Here is a 15105-nt window from a genome sequence, read left to right as displayed (position 1 = left end):
ATTCTGAAGAAACATAAAGAAAATAGTCCATTTTTATATACAGCAATCGCTTGACCGGGATGATGAGAAAGAGAGATATTTCCCCCAAAATTGAAGTCAGCCCCGTTCCCACCACCCACGCACGCACTCGCCGACAGATCCCCAAAGCGCTTCGTCACTCAAATCCGTCCTGTTCTACCCCATCGATCGTCGTGGAGCGCCGACAAGAAAACCCAATCGCAAAACATCACAATTCAACTAACGCTTGCTACGTTAAAAGATACAGATACAGTAGTACTTCCCAGATTAGTACTACTAGAGCATATCCATGCCAATGTCTTATGTCTTGGCAGAATCAACGAATGATGAACACAGCATGCGCATGGTGACAAAGAAATCAAAAGGCTAACCGTACATAGTGGCTAGTAGTACTAGCTTAATTAGCTGCATCCTTCCGCCGTCGGTATGACTATGACCGTCACAGCGTGCAGCCGCAGAAGAGGAAGAAGCAGCACATCATGGAGATGAGCGCGACGGACTCGACGGCCGTGACGACGCCCCAGAGCACGGCGTCCACGACGAGGGGCACGTCCGGCAGGAGCTCGGGCCACCGCCGAATAGCCGCGCCGAGCTGCTCCGGCCGCCAGTCCCACTGGAGGGACGCGTATGACGTCGGCGACGGTGGCGACGGCAGCAGGGCGGCCAGCTGGCTAGGGAGGCCCCCGAGGTCTGGCGGCCACCGGAGCATGGAGACCAGCCTTCCCGCCATGGCGGCAACTCGGCGAGCGCTGCGTCGGCGTCGGCCGGTGCCGGTCTCCGTGGACGTGGGAGTCGCTGGCTCGAGGTTGTTTTGGTGGAGCCGTCTAGCGTGGAAGTGTAACGTGTTACGGCTACTTACCCGTCTCGTGCGTGGCGTGTCTCTTGTTCGTACTTCCAGTCTCTATCCTTTTTTTCCTTCTTTTTTTAAAAGAAAATCCTAGCCTCTATCTAGTCTCTAAACTTAATTTTTAGAAAATCTTCTCTACACTTAGCACACGAGGGGGTCACATGGTGGTGGGCCAGCTGGAGGGCGACCGTGTGTGATGCGCAGGAGCATCGGGGCCCGCTTCACACATACTGGTATTCCGTGGGCCGGGCTTCTGGACATCGCCGCTTCGGGTAACGGCGGTATGACGGCCTAGCTGTCCACGGATGTCTGAGCCGGCCCAGCGCAGGATCCCTCTTCCGCTTCCGGTTTTGGACCATTTTTTATGTTTTTTTTTCGATGTTTGTTTTTAATTTTCCTCTTCCCTTTATTTTCCATTTCACAGATTTTTTTAAAAACAAATTATAATATTTTTAAAAAAATTGTGAACATTTTGTGTTCATAAAATACAAAAAATGATCATCAAATTAAAAAAAATGTGCATCACGATTAAAAAGTGTCATCATATTTTCTCGAAAATTTTGATTAATTTCCAAATATGTTAATTGAATTCATAAAATGTCATCCAATTCAAAATTTGTTCATCAAATTAAAAATTTCCTCATCAAATACAATAAATGTTCATAGTTGTAAATTTGTAAATATTTTTTGAATTGGAAAACATTTCCCGAAATTTATGAAGATTTGTTTAAAAATTAGTGAACATTTTTTTGAGATGCACGAACATATTAAATTCATGAACATTTCTTAAATTTTAGGATTTAAAAAAAATTATGACCATTTTTTCAAAATCATAAACGTTTTTTGGATTCCGGAAATTGATTTAAAGAAACAAAAAAGAAAAACAACAAAAGAGAAAACGAAAAAGGATGCTCCGCCCCGCACATGGGCCGACCCAAAAGGCCGAACGAATTTGTGTATTGACATGTTGATGCTGCAGTGGGGAGGGGAAGAAGACATGGAGCTGTTGCCGCAATATCCAAAAATTCTGCTGGCCAGTTCTTGGGAGCATCGGCGGTGGTATTCAGAGGTATATCAGAACCGGCGACTCTCGAATGCATGACGATTAGGGAAGCGCTGGCTCTCCTGATGATTTAAACTTGTCAAACATCTAGGTGGCTCTGGATGCAAAGGTGGTAGTCGAGGACATCAGAGAGAACAACCCTACAGAGTATGGAGCGATCATACATGAAATAATAGAGAATAGATCATTTTGCCAAGTTTGTAATATTAGCCACGAATTTAGGAGCTCGAATATCGAGGCTCATAAACTCGCGAAGCATGCATTATCCCTTCCGGCTGGCCGACATGTTTGGTTGGGGCAGCCGGACGGTCTCTCTTTCGTCCATGTAAACATTGTGACGTCTGAATAAAAAGCTTCGGAGTTTGTCTAAAAAAAAAGTCGGCTGCAAAGTCAAAAAATATGACGTGAGATTTTTATCACCTGTTTTCTTTTAACACGGTAATCGAGCCGGAGACCGAGTTTGAGTGAGTGGCTCTGTCGAAACGTGATCGAGCCGGGGACCCAAGTTTTACACGTTCATGGAAACCGAATGCGACCGGGGCTGCAAGTGCACGGTCACAAAAGGGCGCCTTCCAGGCTGGTAAACGAAAAGCACGGAAACCCCGCTACCACGCGAGCGGAGTCCCATCTCGCAGCCTCACGCCACGCCGACCTAATAATCGCGCAATTCACAAATATAAATCCGGCGACTCTTCCAGAAACGGGAGCTAGGGTTTCGCCTCTCCACCCGGCCCTCTCTCCCGCCTATTCCTCCTCCGCGCACCAGCGACCCCTCTCCCCGCCGCCATGGGGACGGAGCGGAAGCGCAAGGTGAGCCTCTTCGACGTTGTCGACGAGACCTCCGTATCCGCGAAGCTCGGCCGCGCCGGCATCAATGGTGCCGCCGCCGCCGCCGCGGCCAATCCGTCCATCAACCGGTGGAACGGCCGGCCCTACTCGGCGCGCTACCTAGAGATCCTCGAGAAGCGCCGCACGCTCCCCGTGTGGCAGCAGAAGGACGAGTTCCTCCGCGTCCTCCGCGACAACCAGACCCTCATCCTTGTCGGAGAAACCGGAAGTGGCAAGACCACTCAGGTATTATATCTGCACCTATATCCGATACGTCACCATGTATGTGTTGCTTAGGTTGTTGGTTTGTGCCCTCAATTTTTTGATTGAAAGTTAGGAGGTGTTCTAGAGGCTAGATACCTGGTGCTATGGTGAATTTGTTAGGTTTATGCTTGTGTGGGCTTGCATAACTAGGGTGATATGGTCATTATGAGGTGGCTGTACCTATTGGTTGATTTGTTCTGATGATTGATTTGTTCGGTGTGGAACAGATCCCCCAATTTGTGCTCGAGGCTGAAGGTTTGAGCAACCGTTCTATGGTTGCCTGCACCCAGCCGCGTAGGGTTGCTGCAATGTCGGTCTCTCGGCGTGTCGCGGAGGAGATGGATGTCACAATCGGGGAGGAAGTTGGTTACAGTATCCGATTCGAAGATTGCAGCAGTCACAAAACTGTTCTCAAGTAAGATTTTTGGTTCCTGTATTTCGTGGAAGAACAGTATCAGTTGCACCATCCTTTTGGCTGATTGATATGAAGTGTATGTTTCTTTTGTTTTTTTAGGTATTCTGATCTAATCATGTTGTGTTGAACACTATTGCTTCCTATCAGATATTTGACAGATGGTATGCTTCTGAGAGAAGCAATGGCAGACCCACTTTTAGAGAGGTACAAGGTGATTGTTCTTGACGAGGCTCATGAGCGCACGTTGGCAACGGATGTTCTGTTTGGGCTTCTGAAGGAAGTTCTAAAGAACAGGCCTGACTTGAAGCTTGTTGTTATGAGTGCTACTCTTGAGGCAGAGAAGTTTCAGGGTTATTTCAGTGGTGCACCATTGATGAAAGTTCCTGGTAGACTTCATCCGGTTGAGATCTTCTATACTCAGGAACCAGAAAGGGACTATCTAGAAGCTGCTATCAGGACAGTTGTGCAGATACATATGTGTGAACCTGCTGGTGATATCCTTGTATTCCTTACTGGAGAAGAGGAGATTGAGGATGCGTGTCGGAAAATAAACAAGGAAGTTAATAACATGGGTGATCAGGTTGGCCCAGTTAAAGTCGTGCCGTTGTACTCTACTCTCCCCCCTGCAATGCAGCAGAAGATTTTTGACCCTGCTCCACCTCCATTGAAAGAGGGAGGTCCTGCTGGAAGGAAAATTGTTGTGTCCACAAACATTGCTGAGACATCCCTAACCATCGATGGTATAGTGTATGTTATAGATCCAGGGTTTTCCAAACAGAAGGTTTACAATCCAAGGATAAGGGTGGAATCCCTTTTGGTGTCTCCAATTTCCAAGGCAAGTGCGCATCAGAGAGCTGGTCGTGCTGGAAGAACACAGCCTGGGAAGTGCTTCAGGTTGTACACAGAGAAGAGTTTTAATGGTGATTTACAGCCTCAGACCTACCCAGAAATTCTTCGGTCAAACCTGGCGAATACAGTTCTTACTCTGAAGAAGCTTGGAATTGATGATTTGGTGCATTTTGACTTCATGGATCCTCCTGCACCCGAAACTCTAATGAGGGCCTTGGAAGTTCTGAACTACTTGGGGGCACTCGACGATGAAGGCAACTTAACATCTTTAGGTGAAATGATGAGTGAGTTCCCCTTAGACCCACAGATGTCAAAGATGCTTGTCATCAGTCCAAGGTACAACTGTTCAAATGAGATCCTCTCAATATCTGCCATGCTATCAGGTATGTCGAACTAACAATTCCTCTCTCCAAATTGCATTTCTGCAACTACATTATCATGTTGTTATGCACGTGCACTGTTTTGCTTGCACCAGTATGTGCAAGCAAGTTGCCATGGTTCTAGCATGCAGGCTAGTGCATGTTTTCTATTTTCTCTTGTTTGTATATATTGTGTATTGTCATCAGCAACTGTCATGCACCTGGCTTCTAGAGCTATTGATCAAAATGATCATACAGTTTAGGCTGATGCAGATAGTTGCTGTATGTTGAGTTATTCTGACAAAGCAAATGGTATCGTCTCGCCTCTTTGCATCTGCTGACCAACCGTGGGCTTCGTCTGTTATTACCATATCCTTTGTCTAGTACCCAATTGCTTTCTCCGGCCTAGGGAGGCACAAAAGGCTGCTGATGAGGCGAAGGCTCGATTTGGGCACATCGATGGGGATCATCTGACACTTTTGAACGTGTACCATGCATACAAGCAAAACAGTAAGCCTATAACCATTCTCATTCGATCTACACCCGGTCAGACTGCAATTTGTTGGGGGCTAACAGACTCTTCACTATGCAGATGAGGATCCTACATGGTGTTATGAGAATTTTGTCAATGCCCGGGCGATGAAGTCTGCTGATAATGTTAGACAACAACTTGTCCGCATCATGACCAGATTCAACCTCAAGATGTGCAGTACAGACTTCAACAGTCGTGAGTACTATGTCAACATCAGGAAAGCAATGCTTTCAGGGTACTTTATGCAGGTTGCTCATCTGGAGCGAACTGGGCATTACTTAACCGTAAAGGATAATCAGGTTGGTATTCTGATTTTTGTCTCTTTTATTTCCTTTATTATTATGGGGTATTGTATTGCAGCTTTTCACCCTTCTTTCCTTGCCAGGTTGTCCATCTTCATCCCTCGAATTGCATGGACCATAAGCCGGAGTGGGTCATCTACAATGAATATGTTTTGACCACCAGGAATTTCATCCGCACAGTCACCGATATCCGTGGAGAGTGGTAAGTCCTTGTCCAAAGTCTGAAATGAAACTTGTCCAATTGGGTATTTGATTGACAATGTTGACCTTTCTCTGTATTCTGTTCCCAGGCTTATCGATATAGCTCCACAGTACTATGATCTGACCAATTTCCCATCATGCGAGGCCAAGCGTGTTCTTGAGAGGCTACACAATAAGAGGGAGAGGGAAAGTGCTGCTAGTAGGAACTGAATTGATGTCATTCTTCTGGTCCCTTGGATGGCAGCGCTGCCAAAGGCTTTGGACATCACTGTTGGCCTCCACCATTGTCATGATATCTTCCATGTCGTAGTTTTTCAGTATTGTGGACGGTGAAATCACTATATACGACATATGTCAAATGTCCCTCTGCTACTGCATTACGAATTAGATGCTTGTTTTCCCTCTGTTTTAGAAGGTGTAGGTTATCATACATTAATTATGTGTCGGTCTCCATATTTTTGGTGTATCAAACGCTGTTGTTACTTTGTACTTCAGCATCCTTTTGGCTAGTTTTCACGGAATTACTGACATCGCACTGTGTTTACTAACTTCTGAGATAACTTGTGTAACTAGTCAGGAAATTACACCCTCCGTCCTGAATTATTTGTCTTAGATTTGTCTAGCTACGGATACAGTAAATGTCCTCTCATGATATGGCCACTTTACATTTCCTGCCCTGTACGTGTGCTATGCGTATTCATTTCCTGCCCTGTACGTGTGCTATGCGTATTTGGCCTACTCCCTCCTTTCGTGTGTATAGGGCCTAATGCGTTTTTCGAGGTTAACTTTAACCACATGTTAAAATAATAATATATGACATGCAAGTTAAACAAAGCACATCATCAAATTCGTACGTACAAGTTCCTAATGACATGATTTTTACATTATATATCTCTATCATTAATCTTATTTAATGGCAACCTTGAAAAAATGTATTAGGCCATATATATGGAAAGAGGGAGTAAGTGGCACTAGTTGACTGGTCAAACTGCGAAGTGCTTTTGCAAAATGAAAAAGAGACCCTCCAAAAAAAAGTAAGGCCAATCTTGAGCCCACCTCTCCCGTCGGCCTCGGCCACTCTGGAGCCGCCGGCCACCTTTCTCTCCTGGTGCTCCCATTGATGGTCGGATCTCCCTTCCGATGGTGGGGGCTCGGTGCACTCCTACGGGAGGTGCCTCGCTGGTGGTTGTGCCCGTTGTGGATGGCGGTGGTGAGGCGGCGCATGCCTGGCAGGTGGCCGGTGGTCTGCATAGCTATTGGTCTTTCTGAAATACTTCCTGTGTTCCAAAATGCAAGAACGTTTTTCATACTATACTAATATGAAAAACGCTATTATATTTTGGGAGTAATTGAAATGCAATTTCGTTATCTGAATTTTAATTATTAAAGACTTGTTGAGTTCTTCTGCCAAAGCTTGATTAATAAACTTATAAAATCCCTTGAATTGGATCTGACTAAATCTAGGTATTGTGAACATTCTTTCGTTTCCATTCTGGAGCATTTAATCTTAAGTTTCCTCCTTATCAAAGAAAAATTCCATAGCTCACTCTTCATCAATACCTACGGATCATCTAGCAATCATGGAATCTATATTCTGTTTACTAAATCACATGAAAGTCTAGGGAATTCCACATATGTATTTCATACATATGAACTTTTTTCTTTGCCAAATTGCCCAAAAAGTTTATGCTATTTTCAATCCAATCATGGATATTATGCTTGTTATATCTCTTTTCTTTTTTCTATTGGCCTTTGTTTGGCAAGCTGTTACAAGTTTTCGATGAAATCTTCAGTACTCTGTATGGCAAACTGAATGATGTGTTCATTACAAAAAAAAATAGAAGTGTGTAAAAGACGAGAGGTTCTGTTTTTATATTATGAACCTTCGATTCTCAAATTTAAATTCTTCTATATTGAATGGGTAGCTACAACAAAAAAATGGTTCGTCGCCTTGCTGCGCTTACAACGCGTGTGTGGCGTTGGCACAATTCTTAATCGAGCACCTTCGCGGCTCAGCTTCGCCACCAAGGCGACGTACTCCACGGCGACATGGAGGCATCAACGTCATCGTCAGCTTGAGCAAGTCGTGCAAAGAATCGACATAGTCGCCGTTGGTGCTTGGCCAAGTGGCCAAGGGCACACCAGGCCGACATGACTGTCAACACAGAGGGTTACAGTTGTGCTGGTGACCGGGAGGATAAAGAACCAGTGAGGAAGTGGTGAAGAAGCTCGACCCTCTTTGTCTTTATTTCTGCTTTTAGTAATTTTAGTTTAGAACTATGTCCGTCGGTTGAATTGTGATGCCCTTTTGATCTATGTTCGGATTATGTGGCTTTCTTTGTACGGTTATGTCGATTTCTATGTCCGTTTGCTCCAGGTTTGTTTATTTCGTTGATCATCTACATACTATCTTTCACGTTGCATGTGTAGGAAGGATGGATTTAGGGTACCAGATATGAGGTACATGGTTGTGGACGCGACGTTGAGTATTGACCGGTCATTGTCCGCCGACGCCCCCAGAGTGTGTCCGCGGACATATAGGTTGTCAGATGGTATGTGCGGCAGTAGATGCTCTAAATGTCCGCTAACAACTGGTCGGATGGAGGCCATCCAATAAATATTCGCCCCTTGTCCGACCTTCTCCCTTTAACAAATGTATCTAGATCAATGGCAATTCAACCAAACATTTAAATAGTTATAAAAAATCCAGCTATAACCAGCACTGGATGTTCAACAAGTTTTTGACATCCATCGATCCCAAAAGCTTCTAGTCTGGTTGGCCGTGCCAAAGACCTCAATTCCGACCTCCTTTTCACCCTCTTTTGTGCAAAGCGTTTGTCCATAGTAGCACTGTACTTGTCGGGGAAACTACCCGCGGTTAAACCCGACTCATGACGTTAAGTCATCTCTGGACTTACCCAGCAGGTGTAACCCGGCAGATTGTGTGACCCAAATCCTAACCCGGCAGATTGTGTAACCCGGATCCTAACCCGGCATCTACTTAGAGTCCTGGAGATGAGTCTCGGAGATGAGCCCTGAAGATAAGCCGCCTGGAGATAAGAAGCCCACGGTGAGAAGCCCAGGGTTAAGAAGCCACAACTAGGCTAAGTCCTAATCCTACTAGGACTCTACATGTAACCCGCCCCTTCAACTCATGTAAGGAGGGGCAGGGCACCCCAAGGGGGACACGTTTTCAGATAGACAGGTCATAGACAGACAAGTCTCAAGACAGATGATTTGATAGCTCTCGAGATGAGGCAGCGAAATAACACCCTTATAATTGATACTCAAGCAATACAATAAGCAGGATGTAGGCTTTTACCTCCACCGTGAGGGGCCGAACCTGGGTAAAATCTCGTGTCTTCTCGATTTCGATCAACCCCGTTCAATCTACCACCTAGTTGCGATGGCCTCATAACTAAGTCCTCACACTAGGACATCTGCCGTGACAAAACCACGACAGTGCTCTTGAACATACTTCGTTGCATCGGGACCCAAGTCCGCCGCCTTTACGAGTAACAACTTTTACGCCTCGCCTTTGGCCTTGATAGCAATCTTCATATCCCCAAGCTTAAACTTATTCTTTTGCATCTCCATGAACATTGTCAAAACTCTCTGCCTTCTTTTCCCCCTTTACCTCGTTGCGTTTGGCAGCTGCCTCCTCCTTCGCCATGATGACCTCGGACTTCTCTTTCATCTTGGCCACACCCCCTTCTCACTTATCCTTGTCCATCTCCCATCCCCCCTATTCGTAGGCGCATGGGTGACCGGTGCAACCCCTTCTTTTGTTGGATCACCATCTTCATTATCTTTTTTGGCGATGGATGTGGTCTTGGCAGAATTAACAATGTCCATCCACTTGCTTCGCCCATTTCACTTCATCCAACAATGCATTAGTGTGAATGGCTTCTTCTCCATCTTCTTATACAAAGTGCATGCATGTGCGTGCTAGCAATGCAAGACAATGACATGATCAACAAGTTGCAACATTGAGCAGATCAATAAAATGACCAAAACATAGAGCAACAAGTTTCAAAACTTACGAGCTCGACGAGTGACACACACTTGGCCACCGGTTTTTCACTTGTTTAAATGCGCAACAATACTTGTTGACCTCCAATTGAATGATGTGCCACAGATGGGCTGGCGACTTTAGATTGCGATTGTGGACAACTTCGTTCTTGTAGATCATGAATCATCCGCGGACACTTTGCCAAAAAGTCGCGCCCTTTTGCTATGTGCCTTGAAACAGAACTGTCACACCCCAAGTGGGTCTTAGCCGTGACAATCGCCACATGCTTATAAGAACACTAGTGGCTAATCACTTCAATCATCCTCTTGTCATTGTATGTGTTGCCCCTCTTCTTCTTTGGGTCGCCATCTGGCTCCTCGGGCTGCTCGATGTTCGGGCCCTGCTCTTGCTTCGACATTGGCGAGTGGAGGTCCACGACTTGTCCGTCTTTGTGTACACCGCCGTTGTGGATCACGTTCATCATAGCCTCGTGTGTGGTGCCATCGAACATGGGGAGGCATTCCACCGAACAGTGAGTGCGCACCGACAGACGAGGGCTCCTAGATGGAAACCACGAGCGGATGGTTGAGGATAGCTGGATGAGGCGACTGAGTGCTACGATGACTGTTGTGTGTCGGGCTAACTCTGTAGATGGTCGACGTGATAGTAGGGCGGCTTGTATTGGGAGGGGCAGGGTTGTGAATTTGCGGTTGTTCGGGCGGCAGTGACACCTTCTTTGTAGGACAAGCTCCGACTGCCGGTGCCTTCTTCTCCCTCGCCTTCACGGTCTGGCCATGCCACTCCGCGGACGCAGCACGCACACGACCGTCTCCGGCTTGAAGGAACCACAAACCTCTCGAAGGGATCCGCCGATCCATCACGTCAGCGAAGGCTGACAAAACGAGCAATGAAAGACTGGGTGGGGCACCTGCTATCGGGGCGGAGAGGGCAGGCTTTCACACATGAATAGTGGAGCGGAGTGTCCAAATGTGCGCACTCCGCCATGGTTTTGGGTGGGCTAGGGTGTCAGTTCACACAAGAATAGTGGAGGAGTATCCAAATGTGCACACTCCACCATGCTTTTGGGTGGGCCAGGACGTCAAGCCCGAACTCCCCTAGGCCTCCCCGATTTGGTGCCAGTTTATGGGATTTCAAACGTCCGGTGCACGGATTTGGTAAGCTATGTTGAATGGCTAAAAGTGTTCGGACCGTCCAATCTAGACATTTGCGAACGATTTGATGATCCATGTTGGAGTTGCCCTAAGTGCTCGCTCCAGTATGTATTTCAACAGCTATACAAGTAGTACTTTTTTGGCGATAAATTCTTGTATTACTGTCGGGGGGATGGACCCCGGGCAGGCAACGAAACCCGGATCCTCTTCAAAAAACAACGGGGCTGGCACCGCCCCTCAATACCGGCACGCGCTTGGCCGGGTCGCTCGACCCGGCCAAGCCCCGTAAACCGGCCAGACTAACCGACCCGGCAAGACACGTCGACTCGGCCTCAACAACTAGCGCAAGACAGCCGAACCCGGCACGGCCAAAGCCTCCTCACCAAGCCAACGCCACCCATGGCGTGCTACGCAATCCAGCCGCGGGTCAACTCCCGTCCCTTCCAGGCCGTATGATGGGGACGAGACTTCAATCAACGATGACCGATGCAACAGTGCCCCGCCCATGCCTCTAGCAGGAACGTGGCAACAGTGCCCCTCACCTACCCGCTGACCAGGGCCGGCGTGGCTACAGTGCCCCCGCCCTCACCGCTGACGACAGCAAGCGGCAACCTGACGGAGAGCACTGTACGCGACTCGACTCGGCCACGCCCTGACGATCGACAAGACGGCGCACAGTCCCCCTAGGCATGCGGGGCCCGCACCTAGGGGAACCCGGCGAACCACAAGCCCTCAGCGGGACCCAGCCCGGGTCTCCGGACACCGACAATACGGACCCACCGACTTGTAACATTACCATTGTACCCCCGGGGGGTTGGACTATAAAACCCCCGGGAGCCCACGATCATTCGGGGGGCGAGCGACAGGACTAGCCACGAAACAGCAACACCGGAGAGAAGGAGCAGCCCAAGCCTTGGCCAGCTTCCTTCCTCCTCCATACAGCTCCAGGAGCAACATTGTACTATCGATCATCCAACTACACTCGGCAGGACTAGGGGTATTATCTCTCCAGAGAGCCCCGAACCTGGGTATGTCCGGCGTCCCGCGCCCGCTCATGCCAACCTCGCCTCTGGAGTCCACCAGCGCCCTCGAGCCTCCTCCTCCTCTCTTTAGCCATCCCTTGGCATCTGCCGTGCGCCCACCACGACAGTTGGCGCCCACCGTGGGGCAGCTCGAGGAGCTGGCCGGGAGCATGCTTCAGACGGGGCCCTTCTCCTACGCCGACGAGTCCGTCGCGCTGGCGGACGACGTCGTCGGTGCGCTTGTCGCCTCCTTCGCCGCGCTGCGCATCTCCGATGCGTTCGCGGCCGACGAGTACCCCAGCGAGGTGCTCAACTACTCCGACTCTCCCCTCTCCCTCGGCGGCGGCGTTTCCGCCGGGGCAACAGGCGTCCATGTGGAGGTCTTCGTCACCGGCGACGGCGCCTCCTCCTCGTCGAGCAAGACAAGGAAGGTTGCCGAAGCCAGGGCCGTAGCGGATCGGATCGAGAAGTCCGATCCGTTGCGCGCCGCGATGCAGAGCCTCCACATCCCCATCGGCACTGACGTCGACGCCGCCAACGTCGCTGAGGCCCGAACCCAGCTCGAGGAAAGGCACCAGCAAATGCTGGACCTATCTGAGACGCTCGCCGCCACTCAGCGTCGCCTGGACGCCGCTCAGCTGGAGCGCGACGCCGCCTACGGATTCACGCCCGCCGCGACTGAGCCAAGCCGGGTCGCCGATGTGCGTGCCCGGGGAGGTGCGATCGGCCGGGCCCTCGGCGCCGTCCCAACCGTCTATGAGACCCCAGCGAAGAACATGCGCGCTGCCCAGGCAGCCGCAGTCGGCCTAGACCAGCTCGCGGGTGAGGAGCTGAAAGAGCGCATCGGGCGGATGCGTGAACTCCTCCACGCCGCCAACACCCAGCAGGACCGCCTCAACCAGCTCGCCAAGCCGGCGGGATCCAGCTCCGCCCGCCTTGGCGGGCCCGGCGAAGTTCTGCACACCGCTTCCTCGCCACCCGGCGAGGCGCACTCCGGCCGAGCCCGGACTCGGCGCGACCCGGCCGTTACAGCCGCCGGCGGATTGGGCGACGAGCCCGTCCTAGAGATCCAGCGCGGACCCGGCCAGCATGGCCGGCGTCCGGCTCCAACCGACCCGGCCCCCCGTGGCGTGGCCGCAAGTCGACTCGGCCCGCGCGCCATCGACGTCGCCGACGCTCGCCACCGCCTCGATCAGCTCGCTCGCTCCCTGGAGGTGGAGGAGAGCGGCGCTATCGGGCCGGCGTGCTTCGGCCCGCGCATCCGGGAGGAGCCCTTCCCCAAAGGATTCATGCTCCCCTACGACACCCCCAAGTACAACGGGACGGTGAAGCCAGAAGACTGGCTCACCGACTACACCACGGCCATTGGCATCACCGGTGCCAATCGTCGTCTCGCCGTGTGCTACGCACCGCTCATGCTCCAAGGGTTGGCCCGCACGTGGTTGAACAGCCTGCCGATGGGCAGCATCAACACATGGGTGGACTTCGAGGAAGCCTTCGTCCGCAACTTCACGGGGACCTACAAGCGACCCGGCCGCCCTAGCCAGCTCGCCATGTGCGTGGAAGGGCCTACGAAGACCGGTCGCGAGTACCTCGCACGTTGGATCGAGCTCCGGAACAGCTGCGAGGGCATCCATGAAGTCCAGGCGATCCAGTACTTCGTCAGCGGGTGCCGAGACGGCACCCTCCTCAAGCACAAGCTCTTACGCTCCGAGCCGGCCACCATGGCCGCGCTCATGGTGACGGCGGACAAGTACGCCAACGCCGACTCCGCCATGAAGATCCAGGTGGCGCTGGATGAAACCGGCAAGGCGAAGCCGGTTCCCCCTCCGAAGCCGGCCGGCGAAAGCAGCCGGCAGCAGCATCACCAGAACAACAAGCGCAAGGCCGACCAGCCGGCGCCGCGTCACGACAACTGGCTCGTCGCAGCCATCGAGCCCGCGGCGGACCCGGCGGCGAAGCGCCGGCAAACCGGCAAGACGGCATGGCAACCCGCCATGAGCTTCGAGCAGATGCTCGACGCCCCCTGCAAGCACCACAGCGGCGCAAGACCCTCCACGCACACGCTTCGGCAGTGCGCCATCACCGAGCGCATCATGAGGGGCGATGTCCCGCCCCCTCCGGCTCCGGCTCCAGGCGCGGGACAGCCGCCTCCGCCTCCACCGCCGCCTCCAGCTGGCGGCGCGATGCGCGACGACACCTACCCGGACCAGAGCGCGGCCTACATCGTCTTCACCAGCCTCGGCGACCACAAGCGCAGCGAGCGCCTCCTTCGGCAGGAGGTGAACACCATTGTCCCGGCCAAGCCGGAGTTCATGCATTGGTCGGATCGCCGGGTCACCTGGACCCGGGAGGATCACCCGGCAGTCATGCCGAGCCCGGGTGGTTACGCCCTCGTCCTCAACCCCACCATCGTCGCGTGGCGCACATGCAAGTTCTCCCGAGTCCTCATCGACGGCGGCAGCAGCATCAACATCCTCTACCGCGACACGATGACCAAGCTCGGCCTCAAGGCCGAGGACCTGGAGCCAACCCGAACGATCTTCCACGGCCTCGTGCCCGGCCTCTCCTGCTCCCCCATTGGCCGGGTCCGGCTAGATGTCCTGTTCGGTGACAGCAGTCACTTCCGGCGCGAACCGATCTGGTTCGAGGTGGTGGACCTGTCCAGCGCGTATCACGCGTTGCTGGGACGGCCCGCGCTCGCCAAGTTCATGGCGGTTCCCCACTACGCGTACCTGAAGATGAAGATGCCGGGTCCCAAGGGCCTCATCACCATCACCGGCGATTACCGCAAGTCCCTGGAGTGCGCCCGAGACGGCGCCAAGTTAGCCGAGTCGCTGGTCATTGCCGAGGAGCGGCGCCAGCTCGACCGGATCGTCGCCCTGGCAGGCGAGGCCTCCGCCGCGTCGATCCCGACCCCGGACCCGGCCGACGAGGCCGCCTTCAAGCCCTCCAAGGAGACAAAGAAAGTGAAGCTCAACCCAGAAGACCCCAACTGCAGCAAGTACGTTGTCATAGGCGCCAACCTTGACAGCAAATAGGAAGGCGAGCTCGTCGACTTCCTCCGTGAGAATCGGGATATCTTCGCATGGACCCCCAAGGACATGCCGGGTATCCCGAGGAAGTACGCCGAGCACAAACTTCATGTCCGCAAGGACGCCAAGCCTGTCCGTCAACCCCTACGACGATTTTCCGAAGAGAAGAGAAGAACCATTGGTGAA

The 15105-nt window shown here is 51.7% G+C and overlaps 2 protein-coding genes across 4 annotated transcripts; one reads left to right on the top strand and one right to left on the bottom strand.

Moving 5' to 3' along the window:
* Positions 1-226: 226 nt before the first annotated feature.
* Positions 227-871, bottom strand: LOC123099955 (uncharacterized). The gene has a single exon (XM_044521965.1). It carries the CDS (start codon positions 746-748, stop codon positions 458-460), a length of 291 nt encoding a protein of 96 aa, XP_044377900.1. The 5' UTR covers positions 749-871; the 3' UTR covers positions 227-457.
* Positions 872-2590: 1719 nt separating this feature from the next.
* On the top strand, positions 2591-6223 carry LOC123097652 (probable pre-mRNA-splicing factor ATP-dependent RNA helicase DEAH3). Of its 3 annotated transcripts, XM_044519450.1 has the most exons (7): positions 2609-3002; positions 3248-3435; positions 3583-4667; positions 5028-5153; positions 5236-5474; positions 5561-5679; positions 5768-6223. In XM_044519450.1, exons 1-7 carry the CDS (start codon positions 2715-2717, stop codon positions 5886-5888), a joined length of 2166 nt encoding a protein of 721 aa, XP_044375385.1. In that variant the 5' UTR covers positions 2609-2714; the 3' UTR covers positions 5889-6223. The 3 variants fall into 3 exon arrangements, with proteins under 3 accessions (XP_044375388.1, XP_044375385.1, XP_044375387.1); XM_044519452.1 differs by lacking the exon at positions 2609-3002 and having other exon boundaries at positions 3535-4667; XM_044519453.1 differs by lacking the exons at positions 5236-5474; positions 5561-5679; positions 5768-6223 and having other exon boundaries at positions 2591-3002; positions 4917-5146.
* The last annotated feature ends 8882 nt before the right edge of the window (positions 6224-15105 follow it).

The sequence above is a fragment of the Triticum aestivum genome, chromosome 4D (assembly GCF_018294505.1).
Source record: "Triticum aestivum cultivar Chinese Spring chromosome 4D, IWGSC CS RefSeq v2.1, whole genome shotgun sequence".
Classification (NCBI taxonomy): Eukaryota; Viridiplantae; Streptophyta; class Magnoliopsida; order Poales; family Poaceae; genus Triticum; species Triticum aestivum.
The sequence above is the reverse complement of the archived record's forward strand: the minus strand, read 5'-3'. Positions and strand labels throughout refer to the sequence as shown.

Bases quoted from the DNA above. Each gene is read 5' to 3' on its own strand.
- LOC123099955 (XM_044521965.1), bottom strand. From the start codon at position 748: ATGGCGGGAAGGCTGGTCTCCATGCTCCGGTGGCCGCCAGACCTCGGG.
- LOC123097652 (XM_044519450.1), top strand. From the start codon at position 2,715: ATGGGGACGGAGCGGAAGCGCAAGGTGAGCCTCTTCGACGTTGTCGAC. The intron at 3,003-3,247 runs GTATTATATCTG...GGTGTGGAACAG, and splicing joins GAAGTGGCAAGACCACTCAG to ATCCCCCAATTTGTGCTCGA. The intron at 5,680-5,767 runs GTAAGTCCTTGT...TTCTGTTCCCAG, and splicing joins ACCGATATCCGTGGAGAGTG to GCTTATCGATATAGCTCCAC.